Source organism: Hakea prostrata, chromosome 10, assembly GCF_041222555.1.
Source record: "Hakea prostrata isolate BN-2017 chromosome 10, UWA_Hpros_2, whole genome shotgun sequence".
Taxonomy (NCBI): Eukaryota; Viridiplantae; Streptophyta; class Magnoliopsida; order Proteales; family Proteaceae; genus Hakea; species Hakea prostrata.
The window spans coordinates 5,156,205-5,167,712 of record NC_142609.1 but is presented as its reverse complement, the minus strand read 5'-3'; the positions used below and the strand labels follow the sequence as shown (position 1 = coordinate 5,167,712).

At 37.0% G+C, this 11,508-nt stretch overlaps 1 protein-coding gene across 2 annotated transcripts in view; it reads right to left on the bottom strand.

Moving 5' to 3' along the window:
* Positions 1–6,026: 6,026 nt before the first annotated feature.
* The window catches only part of LOC149001650 (protein SEMI-ROLLED LEAF 2-like), a 56,848-nt gene continuing 51,366 nt past the window's right edge, over positions 6,027–11,508 (bottom strand). For both annotated transcript variants that reach the window (XM_089136543.1, XM_089136544.1), the window contains 2 exons: positions 6,805–7,017; positions 6,027–6,634 (listed from right to left, as the gene is read on the bottom strand). In XM_089136543.1, coding sequence (XP_088992669.1) covers positions 6,467–6,634; positions 6,805–7,017 — 381 coding nt within the window. In that variant the 3' untranslated portion in view covers positions 6,027–6,466. The remainder of the gene's footprint in view (positions 6,635–6,804; positions 7,018–11,508) is intronic.

Sequence of the window (11,508 nt, the reverse complement as noted above, 5' to 3'; positions counted from 1 at the left end):
CATTCTATAATTATTTGCCTCCCTTACTAGGCAAGAAGTCAATTTTGAAAAAAGTAGTATTTTTTTCCTAATAAAAATGTGCTTTCAAAAATTCAAGAAGACTTAAGTAGAATATAAGGATCCCATTTGGTTACTTTCATCCTAAGTGGGGTTTGAGATTAGGGTGTGTTTTAGTCCATACCTATTTCTTTTGGTCATGGAAGTTTTTTCTTGTATTCTAGGAATCTATCATGAAATTGGGGCCTTTAAGGGCATTAAAGTAGTTTGATATTCTCTTGAAATGTCACATCTTTTTTTTTTGACTGATGATGCATTTATGTTTTATAGAGCGTCATAAAATGATTTTTCTATTGTTAGGCCAGTCTATAATTATTTGCCTCCCTTACAGGGCAAGAAGCCAATTTTTGAAAAAAGAATAGTATTTTTTTCTAATAAAAGGAGACTTAAGTAGAATATTAGGGATCCATTTGGTTACTTTCATCCTAAGAGATGTTTGAGATAGGGGTGTCCTTTAGTCCATACCTATTTCTTTTGATCATGGAAGTTTTTTCCTGTATTCTAGGAATCTATCATGATATTGGGGCCTTTAAGGGCATTAAAGTAGCTCGATTTTCCCTTGAAATGTCGCATCTTTTTTTTTCGTTTTTTTGTTTCTACTGATGATGCATTTATGTTTTATAGAGCATCATAAAATGATTTTTCTATTGTTAGGCCAATCTGGAATTATTTGCCTCCCTTACAGGGCAAGAAGTCAATTTTGAAATAAATAGTAATTTTTTCTAATAAAAATGTGCCTTCAAAAATTCAAGAAGACTTCAGTAGAATATTAGAGATCCCAGTCATGAAATCGGGATGCAAGGTTTAAAGTATCCCACGATACTATACGATACTAGCTGATACATATTTATATTTGACCAAACCGATACGATACATATCGATACGTCTCTCCATTTAATTACGTTAAAATACATTAGCCAAAACAATACAATATTCGATAGAGGACGATACGTCTCTTAAAATTACCGGACCGATACGATATTCGATACCAATACTTTAAACCTTATCGGGATGTAAATATCTAGGAAGTAAATTATTTCATTCCTAATCTCGTAAGTATGGTTTTCAATCCATTATTAACAAAGTCAATTCTAGATTTTCTTCCTAGAGTCTATCTATCTAAGTTTTGTAGGATGAAAACCACTCATTAAATTTGTGATCTCTTCTATCCCATCGGGATGTTTTGCTATTCCAAAGTAGGTTTGTTCAAAACTTGATTCGATTACCAATCATTTCTAGAATGGCTCTGCTGATTAGTCTCATTATCTCCATTTAGCTAGCTGGGATAAAGCTTGTGTCCCTTGTGCACAGGGAGGAGTTGGGTTTCAAAAATCTTGAATTCACAACATAGCTCCTCTTAAAGAATGCTTGGAGATTACTTTTTGAATCTGAATCCCTTTGGGTAAGGGTGCTCAAGGGAAAATATTTTCCTAATTGTTCCTTTTTTTACCCAAAAATTCAACGGAACTAGGGACTTGAAACCCTATGAGTTCCATGTCTAAAAAGCTCAAACCCCGCTATTAGGTACAAACCCATTTCAAAGACATTACATACAAATTTTAAACCAACGTAGGTGTCGAAGTTTACCTTCTTAGATGAATGGAATACTAATCTATTAGGCAAAGCTCTTCCTTTGCATTTTTTGGATGCAATCACTAAGATTAGGCTTAGTAATAAGGACATGTGGGATTGCAATCTCTTAACTCGGAGAAATTTTCCACAAAAAAAGGCAGTTGTTTCCTTAATAGAGACTTCTTTTCTCCATGAAAAAACTAGAAAATGGTGGGTCATTTTCTTTTTGGAAATTTAAGAGTCATCCCAAATTTAGACTCTTTGATTTTTTGGAGACTAGTGAATGGGGGTTTGCCTGTTAAAGGTATAACCAGAAAATGGACACGATGGGGCATGGGACAAAACTACTTTACAAGGAGGTCGTGGAGCTCTCCTATGGGATGCAGCTGGATGCTTTATAGCTGCCCAAGCTAAGATCGCTAGCGCTCGCCGTGGGGCGGCTTGAGATGGACTTCATCTAGCTTTGACTCTTATGTTGATGGTTATTTTATTTTCGATTGCGCCTTATTTCGTTTTAAATGTGTAATCGCCCATTGATTGGGTGGTATGGTATTATTGAGAAACTCTTGAAATTTCTCCTTTGTTGATTCCGGGTTTATTAGCGGATCTTCAAACTCGCCTATTGCTCGTGGAGCAATCTTTTTGCTCTAGGTTTTGGTGGTTGATTCCACCTCGTTTTATTTGTGTAAACAATACTTCTTCCAGGTTTATTACCTGGGATATTTTAATATAATATTTGTAGTTGTTGGGCAAAAAAAAAGAACATGGAGACTCTCGAACCCAATTGGTTCTTTCTGCTCCAGGTAAGGGGAGTCGCTTTGGCATCTATTTTTTTACCACACTTGGACCAAACATATTTAGGCTGCAGAGCCCTTGGATGTTAGATGGAATATTTCTATGCTTCTTCTCTTTTAGACTTGTGCATTCAAATATGTTCATCTTTCAAAGAAAAAGAAGATAATTTGTCTTGGTTTTCTTTGCATTTCACATTTCAAAGCCCATCATGTCTAATGATATGTGATTTTCTTCTTTGTTCAGTTCTTTTTTTCTCTTCATTAGAAAGAAAATAACCAATACAACCTAATCCCAGAATTATCCTCTAGAGGGACTCTCCTTAGAATGATTTAGACACTTAAAAGTAATTAAATAATACAACCAGTTCCATGATGCGAACTCCAAATATATATTATTTGACATGTTTCTAACCACAAACAACAAAAAATTGGAATCAAATCAGCAGGCCTGCCTTGATACTTGGGTTTCGAAACAAGGAATAACAAGTCATCATAGTTGATCCAAACTTCTTTCAGCTGAATCTTAGAACCTAATGCTACTTCCCATCCCCTAATTAGCCCGTCTAGGACCACCTCAAGACACGAACAAAAATCTGGTCTCCCATCTTCTGATACATGTTTTTAACATTTTCCACGATTATTAGAAGCCATTACCATCCTCCTTTTGATGAGTTTCTGAGTCCTGCAATAAGAAGGGTATTTTTAACTCCCCTTCACTTCAATCTTGTACACCACATCCATCTCAGAAACCAACTTACCAAACACAACATGTTTGCCAATCCAACCTGATACCAATTTCAAAATCACATTAGCCAAAAAAAAAAGAGAAGCAACAGATCATCTTTAGGTATAAGCAACAACCTAGAAAATTGGATAAGAGAATAAACCAAAATAATATAGGTATTCACTTATGAGGGTGTTCTACCTAGAGTGATGAAGAACATGTGAATCATTGGTTTCTTTACCAACATTTGCCATTAAAAGTATCCTTGTGCCCAAGAAAAGCATATTCTTAAGTCATCTTTTAGAAATAAACATCAACGTTTATGAGCACTTTTGTTGGTGCAAGAAATGTTGTCTTGGTTCTTTGGTATGCTCCTAACCCAACTCCAGTTCCTGAGACCAAAACAAGGTGAAAGTGGGCCGCCTCTGAGGACAGGAAGCCACCTCCGACGATCGAGTTAGTCCAGGCCAGAAAGTAGCGAACTCCATTGAGGAGAGAAGACCCTAAGAGATGATGAAGACCATCCTCTTGAAGGGTTAGAAAGCTAAAGATAATGAAGGCTGGAGAGTGTAGAGCTTACCTCGCTTCTGGCCTCCCTTTCCCCTTATAAACCGGATCCATACCTCTTAGGGCGACTTCCTGGCTGTAGAGCAAGTCAGAGGTCCCTTCAGCCACCCTTGCTCTTCGGCGAGCAAGGGCCATTAGACATATTGTCGTCTCTGGGCTCAAGGAGATCCAAGGCTGTGTCAGGTGTTGATCTCATTCGGAGATTTTGGCTAGACACGTGGAACACCTATTTCCAAGGCCTCCTGACGAGAATAAATGGGCCTGACGCCCCTGGCTGCCCAAGACTGGGCCCGGCCCTATCCAGCTGGGCCAAAGATGTCTGGGTCTATAACAAATTTATTCATCAGAGAAGTTAAAAGATGGTTATCATTATTTCAAAGTTTACCTGGTCCAGTGCACTTCAGTTTGAAGTTCTCATCCATGAACTATCCTCTATAGATAGACTCTCTTCCACTCTGATTTCTAGCGGTAATATCAACCCCCTTCAATCCCATTGTTGGGAAGATCTCGTAAAATATGCTCCCTTTGCAGTGAAGAGGTTTCCCACTCTCCGCAATACCATTGGTCAAGTTCCTTTCATTTTATTAAAGCTTTTGGCACGTTAGTCAAGTGCTAGCTCTGACACCAAATGTTAGGTACTTGATTAGTGCATCAAAAACTTCATATCTGATGGAACAAATTGAGTCAAGCCCTTTGACTTATCTTATACTAGGTTGGCCTAATCCAGCGCATTTTTAGTGTTTTCATGCTTAAAAAAATGTTTTTATATTTATTTTGATCATTCGATAAACATGTTCTAAATACATTTCTTAAATATTTCAAAACAAAAATACATTTGTTAAACATGTTCTCTTTGGTGGAATGTAACAAGTATTAATAATTACAACAATGACATTAAAAAATATATCATAACCAATTGAAAAGAAGCTCTTGAACCTAAGAAATAATTTAAAACCTAAATTATTGAGGATTTTAGGTTTTGTGCTGTTTCTCACTCTTTGAAAAATATATAACAGAATAACTAATAAACCCTGTTTAAGTCCATCAAAATCAAATAAAACATGGTGAATATTAGAAAGAGTAGGGGTACCATTGAGTTCATGGTATTTAATTATTTAATCATTTTATCATGGTGTCCATCCATTCTACCATAGTATTCAGCCATTCTGCCATAATATTAATGATTTTCAATTATCTTACCTTGGTATTCATCGATTCTACCATAGTTTTAATGGTTTTCAACTATCCTATCATGATATTCATCTATTTTGTTGTGAATGACTTCCATGCTCCTTATCCCTTGAGCAAAATACTCATTGGTGGCTGAACATCCCACCAGGTGTACCAAAAATGTTTTGCTGTAAAATGAGTCCATCCTTGCCTACAACCGTTGACGCATGATGTGGTGTGCGGGCGTGCCAGAGTCCCAAGGATTCAAAGAAAACATCAATGCCTCCATCTGACCTCCATGCAAATGCAGGATTGATCTTCTTGCCTCAGCGTATCAAAGACTTCCAGAGCATTTTCAAAGAAGACTATAAACATATGGATTGAAACCATAAAGAAAAAGATAAAACTAGTTGATAAATTGAAGTTGTTCATGATGTGCTCTTGTCTTGTGTCCTATTGTCCACGTTTCCTTCTTCAACTCTCCTTAAATACAAATAAACACATAGGTAGTTAATTACTACCATAGCTCCTTTTCAAATTTGAATTTGAAAAAACAAAAAAAACCACAATCTGTTTAAATTATTATTTTTTTTTATATCTGAGGTTCATTTGGGCCAGCTTGCGCTCACCTACACACCTACCACTCTACCAACCCTACGTTGACAATAACCTATTTAAGTATTATCAAAACTATTACAGCTTCTTCATAACCATCACACCTGCTCAACCTCGTCTAAGTGTACTGAACCCGGTTCATTTCTCAGACCAATTTAGTGGTTCAGCCAAATCAGATTTGGGGTACAAACTGTAGCTTATCCGAATAATAGTGAACCCTCCGTCTTACAAGCATTAGCAGATCATTAACCGAATCCAAATACCTTCCAGTGTAATCTCTTACCAGAGTTTTAGCTACTCTGGCTTTCTCAAGATCTTAAAAACTTGAAAATAAGGGAAAAAAGGGAAAGAAGAATTATGACATTGAAACATTTTGCATTCAAATGAATAAGTAAGAAGAGACAATGCATTATGTGCTAACTTATCTATTCAGAACTGCAAAATCTTGATGACCATTATTTAATATATGAATAGGTTGTCATGTGTTTCACAAAATTGCAGAAGGGCATGATGTAAAACTTAGTGAGTACCATTAGCTATGCAAAAATACTATCTCCAAAATGTTACATATGAGAAAGTTCACAAACACCCTCACTACAATCTTGGCAAAAGCAACAGTAATAACTAATAAATTGATTATACATCTGATGATAGAGATCATTTACCCAAACCATCTGGGGAAGCAAAACCAGGAACAAGCCCCCAACATGAATATATGCGTTACAAAATGGGGAGAAAATGAAAAAGATCAAAAGAATGAAGTGTCATCAAAGAAAAGTTCACACAAGATATCCACAATACTCTCTCTTGATGATGATAGTTGGCAGAAATGCAGACTGGAGAGGACAGCTGTTTCTTGAAGCCCATGAGCACTGGTATGTTGAAGATTTTCATCTGGCATTGAGCAGCCAGTCTGACTGCTTCATTGCCTAGTCCAAGAAATGAAATGTTATATATATTATTTGCATCAACATCCAGCAGCCTTCAGAAAGTTGTCATATGGACTTGAAGTTGGTAGCCTGCAGAAGCTGGGATGCTGCTGGAACTCCGTCGCACACAGCATTGGACCAGTGCCAACTGACGGCGGCTTGGGAATATTAGCACTAATGTTCTGGTCAAGGAAAGGATTGCCATTCTGCAATTTTACATGCTTCATGTCAAATGACTTAATAAGGACAGTAAGTTGGTGTGCATAAAAGCATGGAAGTGGACACGCCCATAGAGTGCATTCATGCAGGACAAAAATATGTATGAATGACTTACAGAGAGCACGTATAACTACAGAGGAGGGGGTCCAGCACTAACCTGTGAATAAGATGGCACCTTCTTTGCCTCATTATTTTCCCGTAAACAAAAACTCAATAAATTTTCCTGTTTTTGTTGGGCAACCATGAAAGTTGACATCTTTTGCCTCTTTCCCAGCAGAAGGGCCTCACAATGGTTAGCCATCTCTTTATAGGGTACATCAGGTGTCATCGAGAACGAGAATCTTCCAACTTGAGAGGTTGTCTCCAAAACCTACACAGGTTTCACCTTGTAAGTGCACTTAAGGTACTTGTTAAACAAAAAGTCGGCAAGCTGGAATCCAGTGAATTGATGAGATTGATGAAGCTAATAATGATATTATTTACAACTTATAAACTGAGCTAAGAGAGATCAGGAAGTAGAGTCCAACCTTAAAAAGTTAAAGTTCAGGTGAAAGACAAGTAAAGCCAATGAAAGGCCAAAGGCAGAGATCTGATGGGTCACAAAGCCAGATGTCATTGGCACACCCAAAGTGAAAGGTGTTTCTCATATAGGAATGTGCACAAGAAACTAGGGACAAAAGCAACTATGTCTGAAACACGCTAAAAGGATAATGTATTCGTGTTCGGCATAAATTACAACCACAGCACTTATCTAGCTGAATGAAGTTAGGCACAAAGTAATGCTGAATATTCACCACTGTCGCTCTTTCTTGCCTGGGTTCCGTTCCTTTCTTCACCTAAATTGCTTGCTCCTCTCCATTTTTGTCTTTTCATATTCACCTCTAATGTTTTTGAGTTAAATAACATTTTCCTTTTGTTTTCATTAACAATAGATGGATATAGTAAATATAAGCATCACTAACAAGTTCTTGATTGATTTTATCTTCTGCCAGGTCCATGTTCAAAAGAGATTGATTTTAACTTCTGTGGCCTAAACCCACAAGGATAAAATGCAGATTATGAAGTTTATACAGTTGAGGAGCTTTACTGCCTTGTCAGATTCAACTACAAATTTTATGATGCAAGTATTATGAATTTTCTTTTTGATGTGAACACAAAGACCCCTTGGCTGAATGCACAAGTGGGGCACATAGGATGACTCCAAGAAACCTCCATAAGTTGGCTGAACCCTTAATGAGGGGTATTTTGGGCATTTTAGCCCTTAATTTACCTCTGAAATTGATTTAGGAAAAATTTTCAGAATTTCGTTGAGTCAATTCAAGTCAGGTTTGGATTTATTTTGAGTATCCTATGTCAAGTTGAAGTTGTTTTTGAAGGAGTCCTATTTAGTAGTCTTAGATAAATAAGATTCCTTATCTGTTAGTACCTTTGGATAAAAGCCTCATCCAATATGTAATGGAATCCTATTAGTAAGGATATCCCAGTTGGAGTCAGAGTCGGTTATTTTAGGCTATAAATGGCCTTTTCATGCATTGTTATTATCAGTTTGGATGATTAATTGAATTGATTGAGTTGAGGACCAAGGTCTCCTTATTGGGTAGGCATTGGTTGAGTGTTTTGTGCAAAATTCTTCATCTTCTTCAATAATCCAGTAACTTCAAGCCTTCATCAAAGCCTGCAAGACATCTTCAGCCTTCAAGTAAGAGAAGCACCCCCACCCCATTCCCAGTCTCCCCCTCTTGTCCGCAACCCTCCCCCACCCTTTATCTGCCTTGCGCAACCATCCCAAGTCCCTGCCTTGCTGCTGGCCTGCTGCAACAAATCAGCAGCATCCCCTAAGCCCCACTACTCCCCCCTAACTCCTCCTCTCACCCCACGGCATCCCAAAACCCTTCCCTGCTTTCCCAAGCCACCCGCAAGCTACCTGCCCCTCCTTCCCAATGGCACCCATATCCCACTTCCATTAGGAAACCCCTTCTCAGCTCCGTTTAAGTTCTTTATCCCTCCATTAGGATCGCACAATCCTCTAGGCACCATCCCTACTATTAGTTCTTCAAAACAGCCCTATTTTCTGGATTTTAAAAATTCCTGCACTTGATCTTCTTCAAGCGAATCTGCAGAATTTTAAGAAATTTCAGAAAACCCTAAAATACCTATACTTACTTCAGCCCCTACTTCTCTGAAACAGCTTCTGAATTGCAGATCAGTGCCCATATCAAGTCTGAACTGCAGGACAGCAACTCTAACCCCTCTTCCAACCCTAGCCAAAACCCTAGTTTGCCCTAAAATTTCAAATTTCAAATCTGAGTTTGGAAATCCAATAGAGCTCAAATCTGAATTTCATACTCAACATGCTTGAACTGCTTTAGAAACCCTAAAAACATTTATACCTATCACTTGAATTTCTTGAGCAAACCCTAAGTCTAGGGAAATTACCAGATTACCCTTTAGCCCTAGATGTGGTTTTCATCACTCTTATCCTAGTTGCATGCTGAAAAACAATATTCCACTCTTTTGGTTTCCTAAATAATCAAATGTGATGCATCTCATGCCTCCAATGATGAAGTGCTACAACTTAGTAGGCACATTGCAAGCACCGGAGGACTTCTACTAGGCAGAGAAAATTCATAAAATTTGACCGCTGGAGTTGATTAGCAAAGGCACTACTATACTTTAAACTACAGCATAATATCTTGTGTCTTTCATCACAAAAACTTAGCCACTGATGGGTCTTGGATGATTGGTTTAGGAAAGAAGATCCCATGATAAGACTAAATACATGAATGAAGTTCCTAATTTTGTATAGTTTCGGTGTAATTGCAAAATGGCACAGACACAGTTCCGCAACTCTCTCAACTCAGCTAAGCCTTCCTTTTTGTGTTTTGGAAGAGAGGGGGGGGGGGGGGTTCTGCCAGAATGAAATGTTGAATCAATACAAATTTCACAACACAGCTAGAGACATTGTACTTGACCTTCAAATTTTACTATATCATACTACCATGGTTTTCTGCAGTCAATGTTTGACAGATGTTCAAACCTGCACACTTAGGGAAACAACATTAACAACCCTAAACACCAGTAGACCTCACAATATGCAAAAAACAACACCTAATATGTTGGCCATACCTAGCCTATTCTCTCAAATTACCTTTGTTGGAAAAATAAACTTTAATCAACCAAAATAGTGCAATAACAAGAAGAAATGAGAAGAAGAAAAAAGAAGAAGAGAAGAGAAGAAGAAAGAAAAATTGATAGGAATTACATAAGCTTGCGATTCTAGCTTAGAACTCCTAGAATCGCGGCCTCTTATTTATAAGTATCAATAGTTTAGATTACAATTTGAGAAGTAAGCCATCTTGCTTTCTAAAAAAGAAAATAAGGAGTACACTTATGGACATAATTTTCTAGTCTTCTAACTCCTAAAATCTGTCCAAAATAGAAAGTACTGAAAAAGGAAAGTTCTAAAATTAATAAGTAAAAGAAAATAAAAACTATGCTTTCTAGAAACTCTCAAAACTTGTGTAGCAAGATTCCTAGATTAGAAATAGAAAGTAGAGTAGCATCATTGGCATAATATTATTCACGTTACTATTCATGTGAACAGTAAAACAACCCAAAACTTGCATATACTTCAACACTCCCCTTCAAGCTAGAGTATACACAAAGCAAACTTCAGCTTGCACAATACGAATAAACTTGTTAGTACCAATTTTGAATGCGTAGCAATAGCAGATATCGATAAACATTAAGAGAACTTCACCCAAGAGATAACTAACACCAAAAAAAAAAACTTTAACTCTTCATGTCGAACAAACCACCAATAATGAGAACAATCGACGACCCATAAATATAATAGCATCAAAGGCACTATCCAAATAATGCCAGTAGTAGGGAGGAATATCTACACTAATTCTTCAAAATTGCAACTCCAATGTTCATATAAGCACTTTGCAAGAAGGCAAGTAGTTGGTAAAGTATGGGTAGGTAAAAGACAATATCGATTATTGTTGACCAAGCAGGTAGGTAAAAGACAGTTTTGGTTACTGTAGACCAAGTAGATAGGTAAAAGACAACATAGGTTATTGCGGACTAGATAGGCAAATGGTTGTATAAGTTACTGCAGACCACAATCAGAGAGGTAAAATAGTATAGGTTACTACAGACCAAGTAGATAGGTAATGGTAGGTAGGTACATGTATTGTTGTAGAATCCCATCTTAGGAGGACAAAGATCTTCACACATAATATCCTTCAGCACACCTTGAGTAGATATACCATTCTCCCCCTCACATGTAGCATTACACATGGATAATTAATGACAATTAATATCCAGTATAAAAATATCCCAAGCAATAATTTTCAATGAGACCTTTATAGTAGATATAATCTTCATTCGTCCAACAATTCTGAATCCAAGAAACATCTTCCAAACTCTCCCCCATGGTGGATTAAGATAATGGTAACATTATAATAAACCAGAATTCTTTCAAGAGGCTATTTGTAAATAAAGAAGTGATGGACATGAAAGGAACTAGATTTATAAATGGAGGACAGACTTAGAAGGAAAAATTCTTAATGGCAAGATTCTAATATAGTATGAGGAAGATGGGTAACCATTAAAGGAAGGTATTGACAAACAAAAAACCAAATATATTAAATATGAAGGATGTAATAGGCAGCCAAATCATGAAAATAGGGATATAGAGGGTAGAATTAAAGATAGGACAAGGTTTATAATGTCAATCAGGAAGAAATTTTTTAAGATAGATTAATTAATTGAAACCTAAGTGAAACAGCTGCCTAAGGATTCGTAGAAAACATTGTATACCATTGTAGGTTGTAAACCAGTAGCTGAGATGCAA